We start from the raw sequence: 25477 nt of genomic DNA, 5'->3' as shown, positions 1-25477 counted from the left end.
TGTAATGGAAAAGAATGGGGGGGGGGGGGGATAGGGGGGGATAAGCACTGTTTGAACTTTATTATCTAGATTTGGCTCAAAGAGGGAATAATGGCACACACACACACACACACACACATACTTGGTTGGGTATAAAAATCTATCTTACCCTATAAGGAAATAGGAAAGGAAGGAAAAAAAGAAGGGGGGGGGTGAGAAGAGGGAGGACAGATTGAGGGAGGCAGAAGTCTGAAGGAAACATTGATGAGAAAGAGAGTGAAGGAGAGAAATAGGGGAAAAGTAAAATGGAGAGAAATTGATGCCTTGTTGATAATCACAACTTTGATTGTGGGATGACATGAAATCTCCCATAAAACAGAAACCAACAGCAGCGTGGATTAAAAGCCAGAATCCTACAATGCCACTTACAAGAAATACATCTGAAATTTAAAAAAATCAAATCAAATCATCAGCAAGCATTATCTGTAATAGGGACTAGAAGCCTTCCCAATAAGATCAAGGGTAAAACTAGGATGTCCACTACATCACTATTATTTAATATTGTACTAGAAATTTATCTTTAGCAATAAGAAAATAAAATAGAAGAAATTAGACTAGGAAACAAAACTATCACTCTGTGCAGATGATATGATGGTATAGTTAGAGAATCAACTAAAAAACTACTTGAAACAATTAACAAACTTAGCAAAGTTTCAGGAAAGAAAATAAACCTACATAAATCATCAGCATTTCTATAGATTACCAAGAAAGTCAAGCAGCAAAAAACAAAGAGAAATTCAATTTAAATTAACTGTAGAGAAGCAGCTAGGTGGCTCAGTGGATAGAGCACTGGTCTTGGAGTCAGGAGTACCTGAGTTCAAATCTGGCCTCAGACACTTAATAATTACCTAGCTGTATGGCCTTGGGCAAGTCACTTAACCCTATTACCTTGCAAAAACAAGCTAAAAAAATTAATTAGTTAATTAATTAACTGTAGGCAATATAAAAAATCTGGGAGTCTACCTGCCAAGACAAACCCAGGAACTATACAAACACAGTAAAATACTTTTCATACAAATAAAATCAGATCTAAACTGGAAAAATTTATCAACTGCTCTTGGGTAGACCAAGTTAATAAAATAAAAATGACAATTCTAACTGTATATGTTATTCAGTGCCATTCCAATCACACAAGAAAAATAATTGTTTTATAGAGCCTGAAAAAAATCTGTAAGAACAAAAGGTCAAGAATTATCAAGGGAATTAATGGAAAAAAAATATTAAAAAAATGATCTATCTGTACCAGATCTATAACTATACGATAAAATAGCAATCATTAAAACTATTTGGTTATTGGTTAAAAAACAGTGATGAATCAGTGGAATGGATTATGTACACAAGACGTAATGTTAAAATACTATAGCAATCTACTGTTTGATAAACCCAAAGATTCCAGTTTCTGGGATAAAAACTCACAACTTGATAAAAACTACTGAGAAAACTGGAAAATAGTAAGTAGAAACTAGGCAAAGACCAACTTTTCACATATAATACCAAGATAAAATCAAAATGGGTACATGACTTAAGACAAAGGATGATACCAAAAGTAAACCAGGAGGGCAAGGAAAAATTTACCTGTCAGATTGACTTTATAATCAAACGAGAGAAACAATCTGAAATTCAAAATAGCTAATTTTGATTGCATTAAATTTAAAAAGGGTTTGCACACACAAAATCAATGCAACTATGATTAAAAGGAAAGCAGAAAGATGGCGGTGGAGGAGGGAGAAGAGGCAGGATTTACCACAAATGTTTCAATTAAAACCTCATTTTTAAAATATATAGAGAATTGAGTGAAAATTATAAGAATACAAGTCAACCACCAATTGATAAAATGATCAAAGAATATGAAGCAGCAGTTGGCAGTGGAAGAAATTAAAGTTATCTATAATCACAAGAAAAAATGCTCTAAAATCACTACTAATTAGAGTAATGCAAATTAAAACATCTCTGAGCTACCACCTCACACATATCAAATTAACTAATATGAGAGAAAAAGTTATAAAACTCTGTATACCCTTGATCCAACAATACCACTACTAGATCCATATCGCAGAGATCACTAAAAAAGGAAAAAGAATGACATGTATAAAAATATTCAAAGCAGTTCTTTTTGTGGTGGCAAAGAAATGAATACTAAAGGATTGCTCATCAAATGGAGAATGGCTAAACAAGTTGTGGTATATGAATGTAATGGAATGCTGTTTTCCAGTTTTCCCCAGCAGTTTTTATCAAATAGTGAGTTCTTATCCCAGAAGCTAGAAGTGACTTATAATCACTTAGTGAAGTGAGCAGAACCAGTAGAACATTGTACAAAGCAACAGTAATACTATGTGATGATTGACTATGACAGACTTAACTCTTCTCAACAATACAGTGATCCAAGACAATTCCAAAACTCATGATTAAAAAATGCTATCCACATCCAGAGAAAGAACTCTGACTGAAGAATGAAGCATACTATTTTCACTTTTTTTGTTTTTTGGAATTCTTCCATGGTTTTTCCCTTTTGTTCTTTTTCTTCTTTCACATGATTTATGTGGAAATGTGATTAACATGATTGCACATGCATAACCTATATCAGATTGCTTGATGTCTTCAGAGAAATAAGGAAAAAAATTTAACTAAAAATTTTGTTAAAAATTGAATTTTGAACTCTTTACATGTAACTGGAAAAAATAAAATACTATTTAAAATTTTAAAAATACTATTTACAATACAAATAATCTACCTCAAAATTAATTCTGACACAGAATATAAAAAGTAAAGCAGTTATTCCTACTTGCATCATATATATATATATATATATATATATATGACTATGCCTGAAGAATACCTTATTTGATCATGAACCACTCCAGTTTGTCCCCTAAAAATTATGAATTAATCATAGGCCAAAAGAAGATTAAAATTTTATACCACCCTCAAAGAAAAAATCTGAATTACAGACCAGAAACCTATTATTAAACTTAAGCAGCACAATGTCCTCACAGTTGAAAGTGAGATAGTTGCTTTCATATATTTAGAAAACTACAAGCATGTTTTAAAAGAGTTTGGGAAATGAGTCACTTACAACCTTAAGGCAAGTCTCTCTAACCATTTTAGAAGAGTATAGCCCATCAACATTTTGACTTCTTTTTCATTTTTGTAGTATTCATCAGAATAAAATTTTATTTTATACTGACATCAAGTGGTAAAATCATGCAATGCTAAACTGCCAAAACCACTCTTCACCTATATCTAACTTTTTCAGTTCTGGGGCTGAAAGCTTTATCAGAATAGATAACTGTCTAATGGTAGGTTTCTGACAAGACACCTGGATGCATTCATTATCTGAAATTATCCTCCACATCTCCAGTCACCACTGTTTGAAATTTCACTATTAGATTTTGAGTTAAAGAATCCCCTATTAAAAATTCAAAAGCTTCAGGAAAGAACAAAAAAATTTGCATTTATTAATAAACATACTTAAAGAGACTGCATTCCAATTTGACTGAGAAGAATGTCTCTTCAAAGAATAATAAATTTACAGGGAATCTCAAAATGAAAAAGCTTAAAAATCACTTAGCTCTCTGAACTCCAGTTTTTATGAAACCAGACTATGTGACCTCTAAAGTCCCTTCCAGATCTAAATGTTTCATGAAGTTAACTAAATTTTGGTCTTCTAAATTTTTAAAACATGATATTCATCACCAAGATGGCCATTATAGAGGAGTTGCAATTTATATTAGTAGAGGAGAGTAATCTGTGATTAAACAGATGAAACAATGGAATCTTGAAGCAGTCAAAACATTATTTATGTCATATAGGACACTCAATTTTTAAAAGACAAAATAAAAAAATCTGATCATGGTAGCCGTCCTCTTCACATCCATCTCTCTCTCCTTCCATCATCTCCCTCTCTCTCTCTAGCCTCTCTCTCTTCCATCTGCAATTACAAGCTAGAACTATAACTTTATACCTGACAGTACTAAAACAATGCTTCTACCAACTGAAGTCCTGTCTACAACTAATGCCTGGAACCTTGTTTCTGAAAAATCCCTTCTTAAAAATTAATAACAATGCCTACCAGATTTGAACTCAAGAAGTCTTCCTGTCTCCAAGTTCAGCATTCTAGCCACTTTCCATCTAGCTGGCCCAAACAATAACAACAAAATCACCCATGTCCCAGTAATATAGGCTCCTCATTCTCATTCACTACATATTCATTTGCCAAGTATTTTTACCTTCAAAACATTCCTCAGATATTTACTCTTCTATCCACAACTATCCCCCTACTTCTGGATCCTTATCACCTCTCGTATGGCCTAGGACAATAGTCTAATTGGTCTCCCTAAATCAAATGTCTCCCAACTTCAATCCATTCTCAACACACCTGCCTAAGTGACTTTCCTAAATCACAGTTGATCATACCATCTTCTTGATTATTAAATTTCATAATTTTCCCAACACTTTCTGGATCAAATAAAAAGCCCCCTATGTGGTTTCCTACCCTTTCTTATCTTTCCAGTTTTCTTAAGTTTTATTGCCCTCAGCACATAAGATGACTTGCAGTTTTGTCACTCCTGCTTTGTCATTCCTCCTACAAGCCAATACAACTCCCATCTCCTTGCCTCTGCCATAGTTGTCCCCTATACCTGATATGTTCTCCCATTTCATCTCCACCTCCTAGAATCCCTAAATTCCTTCAAGATTAAATTCAAATCTCACTTTCTATAGGAGAATTGTCCCAGTCTCCAAAGCTGCTAGTCTTCCTCTCTATAGCTATCTTCCATCTACTCTGTATGTACCTTGCAAATATAATTGAAGTTGTCGCTCCTGTTTCCAAGAGTGGTGGCACATGTCTATAATCTGTGCTTCTAGGGAGGTGGTGTAGAGATCTATTGAGCTCAAGGAGCTAGCCAAAATGGGCCAAGTCAAACAGATGTCCATGCTAACTGTGGAATCAGTATGACAAGCCCATAGGAGCTAGGGGCTACCACACTGCCTGAGGGATGAACCTGTCTGGAATGGGACAACAAAGCAGGCTAAAGCTTCCAGGCCTATAATTTCTGGAATCAGGCCCATGAGTGACCATTACACTTCAAACCTAAGGAGACCAGAGAAGAAATGCTTATTAACTAATTAATTTCTATAATAATGACTCAGGAACAACACACACACACACAAACACACACACACACACACACATATATACATACACACATATTTAAGCCCCTACACACCTACAATCACTTCAGCAAGGTGGGTCATTTTTTCCTGGCAAATTAGAGTTAGCCTCATTGCTTTTTGATGCTTCATCCAGTTCTAACACTACTCTAAAATGAGGCTGTCTCAATACAAATCTTTACACACTCCCTTCAAGGTCTCTGTGTCAACCCTTTGTACGTGATCATCTGTATCCTTGCTTCAACTCCAAGTAAAATTCTCTTTTATGAAAATCGTGGGGAAGAGAATAGAGAAAGAAAGCACTTGCTCAAGGCACTTCTAACCTTCTAGACATGACTCTAAGTTATATTCTTTGGATAACAATGCTAAAGATACCAAGAAGTTAAGTTGCTTTATAATCACAGAATGTCAGAGCTGGCTAGCTCTTAAGAGCCTTCTAGAAGAATTTTACAAATAAGAAAACAGGAATGAAGAAATTAGGTGATTTGTCCATACTCATAGTGGGAAAGCAGGAACTATCATTCAGGTCTCTTGATGCCATCCAATTCAATGTTCTTTAATCTTATGGCTAAATAATTGACAAACCTGCTAATCATTCATCCCCTCACTATACATCTGTAAGGAACATCTACAAGATATTAGTCCAGATAACTAAACAAATGAAGTTCAAAAGAGTGATAAGAATTTCAGCTTCCCACTAAGATCAAGCAAATATTCAGTCCTCCTTTGATTTTTATGATGCATAGAAGAGCTGGCCTGTAAAATAGATCAAGAAGAGCAATGGATCATGTCTACATGCTAAAAATAATTTATAAGTATGGACTGCAAAAAAAGTTTGATTTATAGCCAAAACCTAGAGGACGATAATAGATTTAAGTGATGTCATGATAAGTTAAAATAAATTTAGACAAGTCAACAATTTTTTTAAAAATTAGGCATCATTTATTAACAATAACAAATCTAGTATGCTAGGTCAGTGTATTAATATAGTATAGATACTTACCTCACTTGTAGAGACTGTTCCTGTTTCAACAGCACCACCGCTACCACACAGTTTCTATTACAAAATAAATAACTCATTACTTAGTTTTGTTTTTAATTTACTCCTAAAATATCAATTTAGGAAGGGGAACTAAGCAAATTTTAATTTCTATCTAATTCTATTTAGTCAAACATATAACAAGGTAATATCACAAGTATAATATGAAAAATATTCTGGAGAGCAAATTTTTCTTTAAATGGTATTAAGCATTTGCAAATATGTGTTTCCTTAATATAAAGGACCTTGTTAAGTAGAGAAAAGCACTGTCACTTAAGTACTAAATGACAATAAGGGGGAAATTTCATAAGGAAACTTGGAAGATATTTCTCTCAATAGTGCTTCAAGGAGTTTTCAAAATTCTGTACTAAATCAACTTGTGCTTCTCTCTCCTTGCATAGATCTGAGGAGACAATCACCTGAAATGTGGGTCTATGCCCTAGAGTTAATGCCCTAAGCCATACTAATAGTGGTATTAAAGCAATCAAAAAAAATTTTCTTAAGTATTTAGCATAGAGTAATTAATGAGTAACAAAATATAAGTATACAAAAGGAGCATAAGAAATTCCTTAAGGAAATAAACAGCTTATTTTGTATTTGTCCATAATCTTAGAACCAGGAACTTAATCAATGTTGTTGATTGATGCCACTAAACTATAAAGTCTATAGAGTCAAAGATGTGACCTTACAGTTACTTTGAATTTAAACAATCAAAGTGGAATGATGCATTTCTAATCTTTATGAGGAGAAAAAGTAATTCAAACCATTTAAAAATTATCTTTCAGCATTACTATCACATGGTACTTGGAAAAAACATTAAATATAGTTGTAAATAATCACAGTGATAATCTTTAAAAAGAGATTACAAAATCAATCCTGGCACAAGTACAATGAATGAACTCTTAATAATGGTAGCAATTCAAAGTTCTCTTAGAGATAAACAACAGTCATTGCTCTAAAAAGTAAAGCAGCACCCAGGTACTATGAAAAGCTTTGAAGTAAGAGTAGATGCAAAGAAAAATAGAAGAAATCAAAGAAGCTCAAAGTCTCTACCTTTGACAGATGCAGACTCTTTCAGGATGACTTATCTAATTTGAACTCAATTCTAAGACAAACTTTTAAAGACACTGAAATTTTTAAGGCCAATTATGATTATGTCAATATTACTTCCTTGAATTTTTAAAAGGAATAAAGCAAATGAGGAAGGAATACTGTAACCACAGGCTCTTGTAATAACACCCATCTCCCAGTTTTGAGTCACAAAATAAACTTGATTTCCAAAGTTTAAGACTAAAGAAAAGTGAAATGAAACCTCTCAAAATACTGATTGTAAATTAAAGTTTCTTTACTACCAATGTTCACTCCAAAAATTAGAAAATTAATCAAGCTACAACACAAAGGTCGACTGAAATATTAATGTTGTTAACATGCTCAAATTCTAAAATTAAAGTCGACTGATAGTCATCTAAATACAGCTTATTTCAAATAATAAGAGTGCAAAAGAAATCTAAAAGACTAGCTGGTTAATGAAGCACATTAAAATGAGTGATGTATTTAAATATGAAGTCCCGTTTTCAAATTTCTATCTTTCAGATTCTAAGTACCTTGTTTTGAAGAATCTATTAAGAAACATGATTGATTTAGAATTAAATAGCTCTCTTCTAGATAGAATTATTTTTTCAAACCAAGCCCAAAAAGGCATTCTAAAATATGTAGGCTCTTACTTCAATGAAGTTAATGCTCCAGCAAAATATTTTATATTACTGAACTTCTCCCAAGCTATTTTTTCATAAATATTAATATAAATATCACAATTTTCATTACTCTTAAATATATTGTGCAATTTTTAAAGTACTAAGAATCAGTCATGGAAAATAAGCATATGGAAAATGTCACATTGTGACTGAAACTAAAACCCATTTAAGCATTGCATTCACACACTCATACATCTTTATCTTTCAGGAAGTTTACTCAAATATACATCTAATTAGAAATCTAATGCCATAAGAACAACATATTATCAGTATTTGCCCCTTTCCTATGCCTCAAACAAAATACTTCTAGTGAATTCCCACCTCCCATTACATTATCCTACTCTATCTAATCCAATTCCATCATTAGAACCACTAGGTACCACTTCAATGATATGCTTCTACTTTCTTCCAACACTTCCTCTCCAGTTCTTCTTGCAGGAATTCCACTCCTTATTTCACCTTGTTTGGAAATCATTCTTAAGTAGTCTCATCTTCATAACCTACCTAATTTGAAGGCTATGAGGAATACATCATTCTTACTGAAAATTTCAAAATACCAAGAGATTTAACTCCCATCCCAGGAGCTTCTGTCTGTTCCCTGACTTTGATCCCATTCTTGAGTATTAAGTCCAAAAACTGAACCAACATGGCAACTAGCTATATTGTGTCCAAGAGAAGCAGAAATGAATAAGTTTGGAATCACTAGGGCTGGCACAATAATAAGTTGCATCAACTAAACAATGTTCAATGGTAGGAAAATGCAATGAAGTAGGAAATTACAGACAGGAAGTTAAATACAAACAAGATACTGACTGACAGAGAAAAGCAGCAAAAAGGAGTTAAAGAGAAACAGAATTTTACCAGGGGGTGCAAGTCTATAATGGAAGAGAAAAAGAGGTAAGAAGAGAAAGTGAGTAGAAGAGAAGAGTAGAGGAACCAGTTCTAATCCAAAGAAGCAGGTTCCTATCAGAAAGCAGATGTGGCATTTCGATTTATTACCATAATTATTAAACTTCAACATCATAATACATATTCCTTTCAAGAATAAAAATGAAATTTCTTTTACCTGCGAACTCAACTGAGTTTTTATCCAGTTGAAATAATAATTTAAGTCACTGCCTTCCATCAATTCTTTCCCCCATGCTGCCAATTTGGCAATAATTCTTGCTGCCTAAAAACAAAGAAATGCTTTCATTACAATAGATTAATAATCATCAGTGACATTTGATTCCTAAAATATATCAAGCATCCTTAAATCTTTAAATTCTAATGTTTTGGAGTTTCAAAATCTAATCTTATGACTTTGGCTTCATTTTTTTGTCTTTAAAATGACTATTTGTCATATATGATAACCCATTTGGAAAGAGGAAAAGGGATACAGGAGAAAATTCTGATGATGATGTGTAAAAAAACAAGACATCAATAAAAGATTATTTTTAAAAATTGAATACTGACTGAGGAGAAAACTCATAAAAAATATGGAGTCAACCCAGCACCATTCAATGGTGCCCATAATGATGAGATCACAGATCTATTTAAGTTTCATGACATATAATGTTGACAAGAGATCACTGAATAAAGTGATTTTCTTTAGTTTATGATAAAATCTTACATAATGTTATCATATGCATAGGAGATTATCTTATTAGAGAAAAATAGCCAAGGTCACATTTTGTTCAACAAAGTCAAAAGCTGTTTTTATAATCAACAAATAATAAATATATAGGGATCTTTTGTTACTTCACAGCATGACAATTAATGCAGACTGCTGGAAAAAAATACAGAAGCCCATCTATTTCTTTTTCATCCTTTCATGAAAGATGTTCTCAAATATTTTATAGAGATGAGAAAGAAGTTATATTAATAATAGCTTGAATATAGAACCCTAAGTACCTTTAAAACCATATTAATTCCAGCATTTTCTATATTGAATGGACCAAATTCCGCACTCTAAGTATGAACTCCAAGTTCCTAAATATCATAGCCATTGCCTTTGTGGAGGTAGGAGGTCCAAGTTGGTATGATTATACAAAAAAAAAAATAATAATACAACATAAATACAATTAAATCATTTCCATTTCATTTATGTACTATTCTCCATTAATTCTAATGACATAGCCTTTTGAATGAGGCTTAAAGTGTGGTTAAAGTGTCAGCTTTATAAATTATAAAGGCTCTTTCCCCTACTTTGTGATAATGTATTTTACAGCAATTAAGGCTAACCAGTCATTAATCTTAAATTAACAGAGATAAGATTTCTAAACAATAGTATAGATATGATTATTCCCATGGGATGGAAAAATGCTGCCACAAACATTCATAAAGTCATTTCTCCTTTACATTAGGAATTTGATTAATTGAATGCATACTTACCATGTGGACAGTGAAAAGATCCTGGCGATTTAACATTGGCAGAAAGTAAGACCATGCTGTAGTCTTACTACGTTTAGCATAATCAAAAAAAATGCTAACTCGTTGGTGATTTTCCTGAAGAAATATAATGGTCAGAAATGTCATTTTCACATCAAATTTTATACATGAAAAATTAATAAAAAGAAATATTTTCCTCATTCTTAAACATACAAATAGAAATGCACTGAAAATATTGTTAAATGATTTCTTCCAATTTTCAGATCATAAACAATACTACTTTACTCATCTTAGCTTCTTGTTTATCTGTTTTCTGGATGTTAATAATTACCTACTATTTGATTATGGCTTTCATCTTTTTAAGTTGTGGAATAATTATTCTATCTATTGAGAAATAGAATAGTACTAACAGGGACTTTATTCAGCTACATTTTTAAATGCTTTTTATCCCTAATCTGGGAATGCTATAAAAGTTAATACTGTTCTCGTTTTATGGTTAAAAGAATTGAATACCATGAATGCATTTCATATAGCATTATTTTTATACAAAAGAAAGTTCTGAACTTATTTTCCTAAACTACAATGTTGCCATTGCACATTTGTGCTCAAAAATTTATACTAAATTCCTAATTTCTCCTTCACCAACTCTAAATGGATGACTTTCAAAATAAGCCAAAATCTGATATCATATGATCTAACCTACTTTACTGTTCACTACCCTCCAACATAAATCCTCTGGTCCTAACAAAATTAATCATATTCTGTCTCCATGTAAAGGTCAAACTTTATTCCCAGTCTCTAAATATAGTCATATCATTACTTTAAGCTTACATGTCCTATTCTGATTATCACATTCAATTATAAAAGAATAAAGAAAACAGAAGTTCATGATTTGACTTAAATAATATCTCAGTCTTTGATTAAGTATAGCCAGGATAATATGCACGTAGTCACAAAGGACAACACCAATATCTTAAGTGCCCCAATACTTGATATGGTAATTGTATTAATAAAAGAAGTTTTCCTGCAAGACACAACATATCTGCAAGGGCAGTTAGGTGGCACAGTGGATAGAGCACCGGCTCTGGAGTCAGGATGACCTAAGTTCAAATTTGACCTCAGACACTTAATAATTACCTAGCTGTGTGATATTGGGCAAGTCACTTAACCCCAGTGCTGAGCCAAAAAAACAAAACAAAACAAAACAAAAAAAGACAGCATATCTGATCCTAAAAATCTTTTCTTTTCCCTAATAAAAACTAACTGCACTTAGCACAGTGCCTGACATATATATATGTGTATATATATATATATATATATATATATATATATATATATATATATGGGTATCTAGTAAATAGTAATTGATTAGGTATTTAGTAAATAGTAATTGAGTATTCAATCAATTGACTTGGATCCTTACCCCTTTTTAAGGAAGGGAGTGGGGAAGTGAAGGCAAAGATAGTGGCAAAGTGAAAAAGAGCTAGCCTTTGGGCTCAAGGAATAGGGCCAAGTGTTACCTTTAACATACACTGTCTAGAGGATCCTCAACAAATCATTTTCTCTCTCAATGTTCTAGAAGGCAGGCAGGAAATTACTTGCTTTTCATGTCAAACATGTGATCTTTTGTTTGCAACTTTAAATTTTCCTAGGGGCAGCTAGGTGGCGCAGTGGATAGAGCACAGGCCCAGGAGTCAGGTCACAACCTGAGTTCAAATCTTAACTCAGACACTTAATAATTACCTCACTGTGTGACCTTGGGCAAGCCACTTAACCCCATTGCCTTGCAAAAACAACAACAACAAAAATTTTCCTAGCCTTGAACATATTCATTCTCATCTTCCAGCAAGTCTAAAGTGATTAATCTTAACTCACAAGCACTGGGGGGTCTAATTAGAGTACTTTGATAGATGAGGAAAAGACAAATCTAAATGTCTAATCTCTCTTCTTAAGAAAAGTAAGTCATGCTTAACTGCTATTTAGGTCTTCAAATTTGAGGCTCAGAAAATTTGGTAATGATGAAAAAACTTCATTCAACCTAATTCTCTGAATCTATAGGCCAGAAAGTTAAAAATCTAAGGTAAATCCATAAAATCACCACAAGGAGCATGGCAGTATGGTCATTCATGTTTCAAGACATATCCCTAAAGACCCACTAAATCATTTTTCTTCAACTCTCTCTGAACATAATAAGATTTAGTGTTAACAGTCTAATAGCAACCCAATAACCTGCCTATCTGAATATAAGTTGTGCTCTTGGGTAGGAAGCTGGAGTAGAAATACAGAAGAGACACACCCTGTTCTGCACATAGAGACAATCAGTCAATTTTTAAAGAAAAGTTGCTAGTAAAATTCAAAGCCCATAGTATATAATCATTAAAGACCACCCAAGAATAATAAATGAGGAAATTCCACAAATTGAACATGCTCAAAAACAAACCAGACCTACACAAGTTGATAATTACCAAATTACACAAATTTTTACAAGCTACAGAATTGGGGAAAATTTACTATCATCATCTGTAAGTGAAATCTAAAATTTTATATACTCTAAAGTAAACAAAAAAGTAAAGCTAACATATATACTAAATGAAGTATTAACTTACCTGAAGCATATCATCAACCAGGGTTAGTATGTATTGGACTGTCTGTTCTTTGGAGATATGGGTCATCAAGTTTATAAATGTTTTGGCACACTAGAAAATAAAAATACATTCAAATCCATACTAAATAATGTAAACTATAACTTCAACAAGAGTTTCATTTTCAGCCAGCTAGGTGGCACAGTAGACAGTACTGTGGCTAGAGCCAGGAGGACCCGATTTCAAATTTGGGCTCAGACACTTAATAATTACCTAGCTATATGACCTTGATCAAGTCATTTAACCCCACTGCCTTGCAAAAGAAATTTTTAAAAAGAGTTTCATTTTTGAAGCTAAAGTTATTCCACATACTTGTGCAATTACCAATTAAAAGTTGGGTGAAACAATCCCCCTTGAGAATAGGGGATGTTAAGTTTAAGATTAAATATTTGCTATAGAACTGATACAAATAGATAAAAGAGTTGACAGCTACATAAGAGACAGTATTGTTTTAAAGAACCATTTTTTTTCCTCTAATAAGCAGAGTCAACACTGTCAATAATAAAATACACTGCCTCATTGAAGAAAGGCATAGGGATTCTGACACCTTCTAAAGTACAATATGTTGAAAAAACACTATAATAGCTAAAAAAAATTAAATTCAACTAATAATTTATCAAACATATATCATGGAAATAGAGTTAGATTCATGTTCCTTTCACTAACACATACTGGCTGTGGAATCCTGGGCAAAGGCACAACTTCCTGGTATAATACTATATCCTCCTAAGTTAGTATAGTGTCTGGCCTAGAATAAGGGCATAATAAAAACCTATTGCCTGAAAGACAAGTCACAAAAGAGATACAAAACTGAATTAATGAAGAGTTTCCTCACTGAGATATCCCTAAATGGATGCAATACCAGGTGTAAAAAGAATGAGATTGGTGAGGCCCTCTGCCAAGCTGCTATAGAAAACAAAATTAACTATATTCTATAATATAAAACATTTTAACTGACTTTAATAAGAGACATATTCACTTATTCATTCATAATATCAACTAAATATCTATTTAACACAATGTATGTGCTAGGTGCTATGGGAAACTCAAAGTTAAATAAGACAAATCTTGTCTTCAAGAAGTTTATAATCTAGTATAAGAATAAAATCTCTTAAATAAAGATTTAAAAAATCTTAAGAGTTAAGAAGCAATAAGTGGAAAATGTCACTTTTAATTTTTTCTTTATATTATAAAACTATATATATATATATATATAAAATATACACAGAGAGAGAGAGAGAGAGAGAGACAGAGAGAGAGAGAGATCTATCTCAAGATAATATGAGTAATTTCAGTCTAACCCAAGCTTAAGACAAACTAGTTTTCTCATCTTTCCTTTAAGGTCTGCAACCTCAAGTTTTACCTAAGCCCAGTGGGAAAGCAATGGTAGTCATGAGGGTCATGCTGAAAATTTATTCGAAGCTGAGAATTATATAATAAAAAAGTGGCTTTCTGGCAAGGAAAAAAAACTATTTCAAATATTCAAAACATTTAGGGATTTAAGATCAAAATCTTGATTTGTATTCCTTATGTTAAAAAAAAGCAAATTAATTTGGGGCAGAGCCAAGATGGAGACAAGAGCAGATCTTGTCTTAGGCACTCTCTCATAAATTTAGTTCACTCTCTCATAAATCTTCAAAACTGAGGACTTTAACTAAATTTTCAAGAGACAGAACCCACAGAGGGACCCAGTGAGACAGTTCTCCTACTCAAGGTAACCCGGAAAAGAGCAGAAAGGCTCTGCTCCCCCAGGGTGGGAGGGGCGGCCCACCAGAGAGAAGAGAACTTCAGCCTCCTGGAGGCAGCCCCAGGGCTCTGGGAGCCAAGGCTCAGAGCAGGGGGGGAGAAGTTCCTGAGCTACATCACAGGGAGCACCTGACACAAATTGGGGAACAGCTGGGGGACCTCTGCCAGAGCCAGCACGTGGAGCCCAGCCCTCTGGCCACACAGCTAGCAGTATGGCCAAGGCAGTCCAGATCCAGGAAACATAAGCAGGCGGAGCCAGTAAGCAGGAGCCCCCAGGGCATAAGCCCATTGAGCAGAGGGAGGGTAGTGGAGAGAGAGAGACTGCCAAGCTCTGTCCACTGCCCCTGGAACAGGACTCTGGAGCTCTGACCACATTCAGATCTTGATCACAGTCTAGGCCCCCCCATAGAACAGCAGGCCCCCCCCCCCCCCGCACCTCAGCTCTGTAGCAGAGGGGGGCGCTTATGGTCATTCACAGACCAGGAGGGAGGACAGAGCCTCACACACTGAGACCCTTGTGGGAGTGTCCCAAAAGCTCAGGAAGCACCTCAAAAACTGGCTTAGGCTGGGAAAATGAGCAAGCAGAGAAAAAAGAGAAACACCATTGAGAAATACATTATCTATGATTCCAAGAAGGATCAATATACTCAGTCTGAAGATGAGGAAACACAAGCTCCTACATCTAAAGACTCCAAGAAAAACAGAAATTGGGCTCAGGCTATGACAGAGCTCAAAAAAGACTTTGAAAATCAAATGAGGGAATTAGAAGAAAAACTGGGAAAAGAAATGAGAGATATGCAGGGAAAAACATGAAAATGAAGTCAGCAGCTTACTCAAGGAGATTCAAAAAAATGCTGAAGAAAATAGCATGCTAAAAACTAGCTTAGGTCAAATGGATAAAATAATTCAAAATGTTATTGAGGAGAAGAATGCTTTAAAAAAGCAAAATTGGCCAGATGGAAAAAGAGATAAGAAAACTCTCTGAGGAGAACAAATCTTTCAGACAAAGAAAAGAACTCAGGGAGATTGATGAATTTATGAGAAATCAGGACTCAATACTTCAAAACCAAAAGAATGAAAAATTAGAAGAAAATGTGAAACATCTCATTGAAAAAACAACTGATATGGAAAACAGATTTAGGAAAGATAATTTAAAAATTATTGGAATACCTGAAAGTCATGATCAGGAAAAGAGCCTTGACATCAATTTCAAAGAATTATTACAGGAAAATTGCCCTGATATCCTAGAATCAGAGGGTAAAATAGAAATGGAGAGAATCCATCAATCCGCCTAACAAAGAGATCCCAAAAAACCAACCCCTAGGAATATTATAGCCAAGTTCCAGAACTCCCAAGTCAAAGAGAAAATATTACAAGCATCCAGAAGGACACAATTCAAATATCGTGGAGCTGCAGTCAGGATCACACAGGACTTAGCAACAACAACATTAAAAGCTCATAGGGCTTGGAATATAATACACCGGAAGGCAAAAGAGCTTGGAATGCAACCGAGAATCAACTACCCAGCAAAAATGAATCTTCCAGGGGAAAAAGATGGACTTTCAATGAACCAGGGGAATTTCAAATGTTCCTGTTGGAATGGCCAGAGCTGAACAGAAGATTTGCTCTTCAGATACAGGACTCAGGTGAAGCATGGAGATTGGAGGAGAGGAGGAAAATATGAGGGATTTAATGATGATGAGCTACATGTATTCCTGCATAGAAAAATGACACTGATAATACTTATATGAACCTTCTCAGTTAATAGAGCAGGTAGAAGGAGCTTTTATAGTTGAAGCATAGGAGAAAGCTGAATTTGAAGATAAAATATGGTGTAAAAATGAAGTCAATAGAAAAAAGGGAAATAGAACGGGAGAAAGAAAAAGGAGAGGGAGAATAGACCAAGATATTGCATATAATAAGATTTTTCTTTATTACAATGAGCTATTACAATGATATGGAAGGGGGGAAAGCAAGGGGGAATGAGGGAATCTTCTCTCTCATCAGAGGTGGCTAGGTGGAGAAACAGCTTATATATATACTCAATGGGGTATAGACATCTGGAGTAAGAAGGAGGGGGGAAGTGAGTGATGGAGGAGAAGATGGACCATGGGGGGAGATTGGTCAGATATAACACATTTTCTTTTTAACTTCTTGCAAGGGGCTGGGATTGGATGACCTGTCTGGGACCACAGGGCCAGGTGGATGCTGAGTCTAAGGGGTGGTATGTGGGCTCAGGGCCTCTTGGCCCCAGGGCTGGGGATCTGTCTGCTGCACCACTCAGCTACCCTACAGCAGAGTCAGAGTGAAAGGAGAGAAAATATAGTACATGGTAGTGGAGAAATACGAAAGGAGGGAGTTGTGATCAGCAATGGCAATGGTGGAAAAATATGTAACTTTTGCGATGGACTTATCATAAAGAACGTGATCCACCCGCGGGATGGATCAAAGACTGAAGAAGACTGAAGCACATTTTATTATTGTTACTGTTATTATTATTATTATTATATTAATATTTTGGGGTGGAGGGCAAATGGGGCTGGGTGGCCTGCCTGGGGCCACATAGCAGGGTGATTGTTGGGTGTCTGAGGCCGGATTTAGACCCAGATGCTCCTGGCTCAAGGGCCAATGCTCTGTCCACCATCCAGCCACCCCTACTATTATTACTATTTTATTTTATTTGGGGCCTTTTTTGTTTGTTTTTGCAGGGCAGTGGGGTTGGGGTGGCTTGCATGTCACATGGCTGGGTGATTGTTGGGTGATTGTATGGGGCTGGATATGGGCTCAGGTGCTCCTGACTCCAGGGCTGGTGCTCAGTCCATTGCGCCACCTGGCCATACCTACAATTATTACTGGTTTTTTTATTTTAATTTTTTCCCTCCCCTTTATCACTCAAGCGAGTCTATATATTTTGGGGGAGGGGGTATTTTGTTTACTCTTAAAAAAGAATATTCTATTAATGTATAAAAAAACATCATTTGTAAAAAAAAAAAAATGCATACCCTTTGATCCAGCATACCACTCCTCAGTCTATACCCTGAAGAGATGATGAAAAAGGGTAAAAACATCACTTGTACAAAAATATTCATAGCAGCCCTGTTTGTAGTGGCAAAGAATTGGAAATCAACTAAATGTCCCTCAATTGGGGAATGGCTTAGCAAACTGTGGTATATGTATGTCATGGAACACTACTGTTCTATTAGAAACCAGGAGGGATGGGAATTCAGGGAAGCCTGGCGGGATTTGCATGAACTGATGCTGAGTGAGATGAGGAGAACCAGAAAAACACTGTACACCCAAACAGCAACATGAGGGCGATGATCAACCTTGATGGACTCACTCATTCCATCAGTGCAACGATCAGGGACAATGTGGGGCTGTCTGCAATGGAGAATACCATCTGTATCCAGAGAAAGAACTGTGGAGTTTGAACAAAGACCAAGGACTATTACCTTAAATTTAGGGGAAAAAAACCCTGATATCTTATTGTCTGATCTTGCTATCTCTTATACTACCTTTCTTCCTTAAGGATATCATTTCTCTCTCATCACACTCAATTTGGATCAATGTTTACCATGGAAACAATGTAAAGACTGACAAACTGCCTTCTGTGGGGGTGGGGGGGTAGGGAGGGAAGTAAGATTAGGGGAAAAATTGTAAAACTCAAAATAAATAAAATCTTTAATAAAAAAAAAAGCAAATATTAAAGTAACTGTCTTCTTTAAGCCACCCAGAACCCTTTCTCAAATTAGCTGGTTAACTCTGCCCCATATATAACAAATACTACATTTAAGTATTCTCAACAAAAAGATCACAAAATTGATACCTGAAGATCCACATGAAGCCATCACACAGAAGTAGTAATTATAAACATAAGCCAATCATTTCTTGACATAAAAATTACCAAAAACAAATGTCAACAAAAATTTATGTTCTCTTTGGAGCTCCTCCTGGCCAAACTATTAACTCCACCAATATTGATCTCCCTAATGACCCTCATGTCATTCAACTTAAACTGGATTAAGAATCATACTTTGGAAGAGCTGATAAACTAGATCAGCTACTTAAATGGATTTAAAATCAAGGATATGTGGACTGCCTAGAAAAATAGGAAGAAAGGGTGCTGTTAACACTAATTTAACATTACTTTTAGAATCTGCAAAACCATTTACTAACCTACAAATAAAAAATTAAAAGAGCCCAAAAAAGTGAGAGGTGTTATCCTAGCTATTTCACAGAATACCTACAAGAATTGATTTGTCTATCAAATTAGTATTAACTATGTGCTAAAGTAGAGACTTCCACTTGGATGTCACACCCTCCTAAATCAGTTATACTTTTTCTTTAAGCCTATGAGTTTAAGTTAATATGCAAAGTGCCCTAAAATCTAATGAGAACATTGTAGAAGCTGACATTTTTAGTTAAAAACTACTAAAATTCAATGAAAGGAATAATCACAATAAAATCTCTTCTATAAAACAATTTAGGGGATTCATCTCTGTTTGTCCTAATATAGCCTTAAGAATGATGAAGTAGAAAAGTATGGAAAGAATTACACAAACTGATGCTAGGTGAACAGGGCAGAACCAAGAGAACACTGTACACATTAAAAACATTGTGGACTGATCAACTATGATGGATGCAGATCATCTCAGTAGTTCAGAAATCTAGGACAACCCTGGGAGAATTGTTATGGACAAAGCCATCCACATCAGAGGAAAGGAAAAAATAAAAAACCAGAATCTGAATGGATACTATCTTCATGTTTTTAAAAATCTTCTTGTGTTTTTCCTTCCTATTCTATGGTTTTCTATTCCATTAGTCCGAATTCCTCATACAAAATGACTAATATGTAAAAATGATAAACACAAATGTATATGTACAATGTTCACCGCTAAGGGGATAGGGGTGGGAAGAGAAGAGGGTAGAGAAATGTGTAACTTATAAATATGCAGGTGGATGAATACTGAAAAACTTCTATAACATGTAATGGGAAAAACAAAATAAAATATCAATTAAAAAAATGAAAAAGGATTCATTTGCCTAACCAAATCCAATCATCGAAGAACACATTATAAGATACTATTATAACATATTCATATTAAAGTCATATTAATCTAAATTTTACAAACTATATACCTTAAACTATGAAAAAAATCTCAAAATAAAATACCTGGCTGCCTTCATTTTGAAGCATTTCTTGTTTCTCTTCTGGACTTCTTTTCATCTCAAATCTTTGAATAAATTCACAATCTTCAGCTGAAATCATCTGTCCCCTAGAAAGCAAGGATAGAATTTTTAGTTAAATAAAATGAACAATTTCCATAACATATAATGGGAAAATAAAATATCAATTTTAAAAATAATAAAGTATTCAAAATCTAAAATCTAAGATTTCATTATTTTTTAAAACAAAGGACTCAGGGACAGCTAGGTGGCACAGTGCATAGAGCACCAGCCCTGAACCTGAGTTCAAATCCAGACTCAGACACGTAATAATTACCTAGCTGTGTGGCCTTGGGCAAGCCGTACTTAACCCCACTGCCTTGCCAAAAAAAAAAAAAAATGACAAAAAAAAACCAAAGGACTCATTTACATAGCCAAATCCAATCAAAGAACACATTTGTTATAAGATACTATTATGACATATTTATATTAAAGTCATATTAATCCAGATATCTAAATTTTAGATAGCATCCAATGAACCACACAGAGACACCGAGTTCATATTAGATGTTCTTCTCTCTTCTAAAATCCCCTATTCATAAAGTAGAAATGAAAACAGTACTAAAAGACAACTAACTCAAATTAAATGTAAATTCTGTATCAATAGGATGACAAGTGATAAACTTTCCTTCTCTTGGTAGAAAAGTAGGGGAGTATAGAAGTAGAATGTTGTACAATGACAAAGCAAATCAGTTCTTCAAAAACTAGTTATCACAAGGTCAAATCCCTGGCAACTGTTAACTGTGAGGGCCACAGCAACTCAAGATGGCAAACCACTTTAGTGGAAAAGGCTTTTACTAGGATCACTGTCTGACAGATGGCTTTATTCTCTGTTGTAAAACCCATCTGGTATCCTCAGACAAGATTACATCATTCCTTCTACCTTGAATCAAACAGGTTTCTGACTTAACCATATACATAAAATTGTTATAATCTATTATCTCCCCTTTCCTGCCCTGGAACAGAAATTGCTTTCCCACTTGGTAGCATATCCTACCAGCTACAAGGCAAAAGCATCCCTAGTAACCTCCTTTTCTCTCATTGGTTACCCCATTTCCTCTTCTTTTCCATCTCTGTTTTGAAAAAAAAAAATTACTAACCTAACCTGGTCACAGAATGTTGCTTGCTGACTGTGACTTCCGCAGAAGGGGCTAGGAACTAGGATACAAGTTCTACTCAAAACAATACTAACTGTTTAGGGACCCACTTACCAACTTCCTCTAGTTAGATTTAGAATAAACTTTTTATTTCCTTTTCAGTCAGTCTCTGAAGTTACTCGTGGGTATTGAACAGTAATTTAGAAATTAGATTGTGCTGTTTTTTCTTAGTAACTTTTAGTGAGTTATAATTTTGACTGTTCATTAAGACTTTTTATGATATATATATCCTCAAATGCAAATAATTCTGAGAATTACTGAAATTTTATTATCTTATTTTTGAGTTTATTGAATATTTTTATGAGTACAATTTCATGTTAATATAGTATTCTGAATAGTTTGGAGAAAAGAAAAAGATATAAGCAAGGAGAATTTGTTTAGGCTACACTTGTAATTAAGAAAATTAATTTTTCTATAAATATTTTAGAATTTTTTATATTAGTAAAAAAAGTCTTAAGACACATCTCATCCCTCTTCTTAAATTTCTGTTAGTAGCCTCTTTCTTATTTAGGGTTGGGACTATGAAGTTGGAATGGGGATAAGCCATGTCCTATTCTCTCTGCCTTTAAAATTCCACACTCACTACAAGTACTGCCTTACACACGAGACCTTTATTTTCTGTTCATCTTTGTTCCAAGTATTCATTTTCTCTTCCTCTTGAAATTAATTTGCATTTATGTATACATGTTCTGTCTCCTAGAATGTAAGTTTTCAGGACAGGGACTGTTTTATTTATATCCTTAGTGACAGGCAGCAAGGTTTTGTGATTTGATACTACCTTAGGTATTTATTGGTTCTCCAAACTTTTCTTAGTCTCAGTTTCCCTATCCATTAAAAGGGAGATAATGATAATACCTCCTTCACAAAATTGCTAGGTGGCTCAAATGAAAGTGTTTTTATAAACTTTAAGGTAACTATAAATGATAGCTATTATTATTATTATTATTATTATTATTATTACCTAATATAGTCCTCTATTCATAGTTGATACTTCTTAAATATTAAATGGAAATGACTTTCATAGTAAATATTAGGAAAATCAACTTTACTCAGTTTTACATGCCTATGTGGCTACTATGCACCATAGGAATCACTTGTTTAGTTTATTAACTTGTTTTGTTGTTATTTAGTTGTTTCAGTTATGTCTGACTCTTTGTGACCCCATTTAGGGATATTTCTTGGCAAACATGGTTTGCCATTTTGTACTCTAGCTCATTTTACAGATGAGGAACTGAGACAGAGTTAAATAACTTTTCCAGGATCACTCAACTAGTAAATGTCTGGGGCCAAATTTAAATTCAAGAAAATGAGTCTTCCTGATTCCAAGCCCAGTAAGGGATGCACTGCCATCACCTAGCTGCCTTATTAACTTTTAAAATGTGTATTTATGATTGTTCCTTAGGTGTGTCACTGTTAAGACATACGTGCTATGGCATCTTTGGTCTTCCAAAATGAAGAACAAACATTATTGTTGTGGCATCTTGTAACTATTTCAGTATTTAAAAGATCTAGATTTCATCACTATGTATACATATTGCAACTTCTTTAATAGTATTAGGTCATTCCCCACCTGAGAAGTCTTGCCCATTAGTGAGTCTTCAGACTGAAAGCCAGAAACTTCAGAGACTGATGGAAAAGGAAATAAAAAGTTCCTAACTAGAGGAGGTTGGTAAAAGAGTCCCCGAACAGTTAGTATTGCTTTGAATAGAACATGTCTTCCAATTCCTAGTCCCTTCTGGAGAAGTCACAGGCAGTAAACAACATTCTCTGACAGTTTAGGTCAGATTAGGAAGCTTTATCAAAACAGATGGAAGAAGAGGAAATGGGGTGACCAATGAGAGAAAAGAAGTTTCTAGGGATATTTCTGCCTTGTAGCTGGTAGGATATGTTACCAAGTGGGAAAGTAATTTCTGTTCCAGGGCAGGAAAGGGGAGAAAACCATATACATAAAATTGTTATAACCTATTAAGATAGAAACCTGTTTGATTCAAGGTAGAAGGAGTGAGGTAATTTTAACTAAGGGCAGCAGATGGGTTTTACAACAGAGGGAGGGGTAAAAAAATAAGAAGTCTATATACTCTACCATCCTCCCCTTTCATTATAAGTATCAATATACAACCATTCTATTTTTTTTAGTTTTTTTTTTTGCAAGGCAATCGGGGTTAAGTGGCTTGCCCAAGGCCACACAGCTAGGTAATTATTAAGTGTCTGAGACTGGATTTGAACCCAGGTACTCCTGACTCCCAGGCCAGTGCTTTATCCACTATGCCACCTAGCCGCCCTCAATATACCACCATTCTTGAAGGTCCAATTGAAGTTTAACCTTCTCAAAGCTCTCCCTTTAAAATCACAGCTCACATATATTTCTCCTTTCTGTAACTCTTTACAACACAATTTATATCAGGGGTGTCCAACCCTTTACCTCTTCCGGGTCTGATCACCCATCAAAAGCCCTACATGGACCACATACAGAATTCAGTATCTATTCATGAATATAAATACAACTCTAGCAATGATCTGCTAGAATGAGCCAAGCAGCTACTTCAAGCTGGACTCACCTGGTTTATATGTTACCTTGAAGACTGAAAACAACTAATTCCAAAGCCAAAGGCAGTTTTTTCTAAGATGGTACAGTGGTTAGAACACTGGCCTTGGAGTCAGGAGGAGAGATCAAATCCAACCTCAGACACTTACTAGCTATGTGACCCTGAGAAAGTAACTTAACCCTGTTCACCTCACATCCAGGGCCATCTCCAGTTGCCCTTTTTCATATCTGGCCACTGGATCTAGATGGCTCTGGGGGAGACAGTGAGGCTGCTGACTTAGCACAGCCACCCTCATTCAAATCCAATTCATGTGCCTGTCATGGCATCACCACTCTGTAATGGTCTTCTTTGAGAATGAAAGACAAACACCATCATAATGATCTTCTTCATCATTATTATTACTATATGCATAGTGGAAAGAGGACTAGACTTGGATGGATCAAAAGACATCTGATTTCAAATATCTTCTGACATTTACTAGCTATGTAACAACGATCAACATTTAAGTCCTTTGAACCCTATCACTAAATTGGAGATATTTCCTCTCCCTGTGTGTATTCAATGGCAGAATGAAAGCACTTTTAAAACTGCAAGGATGACTTATTCAATAATATCTTCATTCAATTTTCTTTCATCAATTATTAGGCATATTGTGAAAAACACAATGAAAAGTAAGATATGGTTCCTGACTTAATGGAGTTTCCGGTTTAATAGGGTTTATTCTTATACTACTCAAGTAACTAAAATATGAGGGGAAAAAAATGGAAAAGTATAGAAATAGACCCAAACAGGCAATTCAGAAGGGAAAAAAATTACTTCTCTCTGAAGGGAATCAGGGAAGGAGGACTTCATAAAATAGAAGGCATTTAAGCAGGGCTTTGAAGGATAAATTTACAGATAAAATTGAGAGTAAAGGATATTCCAGGCAATGAGAAGAACGTGAACAAAGAAAAGAAAAGCAAAAACACAGGGAAGAGTAAATTAATTCAATTTGACTAAAATATAAAGAGAAGTAAGACTTTTCTGAAAAGGGAAACTGGGACCAAATAGTGTTAGATTTTGAAAGTCAGGCAAAAGAAGTTTAGATTGATTTCAGTAGGTTAAAGGAATAGGAAGGACTAAAGATTTTAGAGAAAAGCAGCGTTATAAGCAAAGATAACCATTAAGTCAGTCTGAGAGAGCTGAGAAGCTGAAGAACAAAGTTCTGAAAACATAATAAGAAACAAATGTAGTAAGGACAATGAACAAGAAACTTGTTGATCAACTTAGATTTTTTTAAAAGAAACAGTATAGTCCTAAGAAAGGCATGAAGAATGCTAAACATCAAAAAAAAATTTTTTAAAGATAAAAAAATGTTAAATATTGGGCAGCTAGGTGGCACAGTGTATGATAGAGCACAGAACCTGGAGTCTGGATGGACCTGAGTTCAAATTTCAACTCAGCCACTTAATAATTACCTAGCAAATGCTTCTCAAAAGGTTTTACCTCAGTCATGGGGTATAATTCAGTAGAATACACATCAAAGAGAGATTCTAAATAGATGAAGTGTTCCAAATGATTCTGTTTGAATAAGCCTTTGTTCTAATTGCATCAAGTGCCCTTCCATTTAAGAGAATCCATAATCACCATCCAAATGGGAAAACCAAGCAGACAAAAAAATATCTGTTGTCTAAATTATAATATCATAGAAAAGCCAAAGAAAGATTTTATTAGCAGTTGTATCTTAGATAGACTCTATCTATACTTAAAAAATGAATTGAATAGAGAAATTAGAAGAGAAAAGTGGACT

General features: G+C 34.6%; 1 protein-coding gene across 4 annotated transcripts in view; it reads right to left on the bottom strand.

Moving 5' to 3' along the window:
- Positions 1-25477, bottom strand: part of ATP6V1H (ATPase H+ transporting V1 subunit H) — a 132942-nt gene that overhangs the window by 80316 nt on the left and 27149 nt on the right. For 3 of the 4 annotated variants that reach the window (XR_012471945.1, XM_074203694.1, XM_074203693.1), the window contains exons 3-7: positions 19933-20035; positions 12978-13067; positions 10375-10488; positions 9068-9172; positions 6212-6265 (exon numbers count right to left, since the gene is read on the bottom strand). Coding sequence is in view for 3 of the 4 variants with exons in the window: in XM_074203694.1 (XP_074059795.1) it covers positions 6212-6265; positions 9068-9172; positions 10375-10488; positions 12978-13067; positions 19933-20035 (466 nt within the window). In the remaining variant the exon portion in view is untranslated. The remainder of the gene's footprint in view (positions 1-6211; positions 6266-9067; positions 9173-10374; positions 10489-12977; positions 13068-19932; positions 20036-25477) is intronic. The other variant, XM_074203695.1, reaches the window with a different exon arrangement.

This window comes from Macrotis lagotis, chromosome X, assembly GCF_037893015.1.
Source record: "Macrotis lagotis isolate mMagLag1 chromosome X, bilby.v1.9.chrom.fasta, whole genome shotgun sequence".
Lineage (NCBI taxonomy): Eukaryota > Metazoa > Chordata > Mammalia > Peramelemorphia > Peramelidae > Macrotis > Macrotis lagotis.
This window is presented reverse-complemented; position numbering and strand designations above follow the sequence as displayed.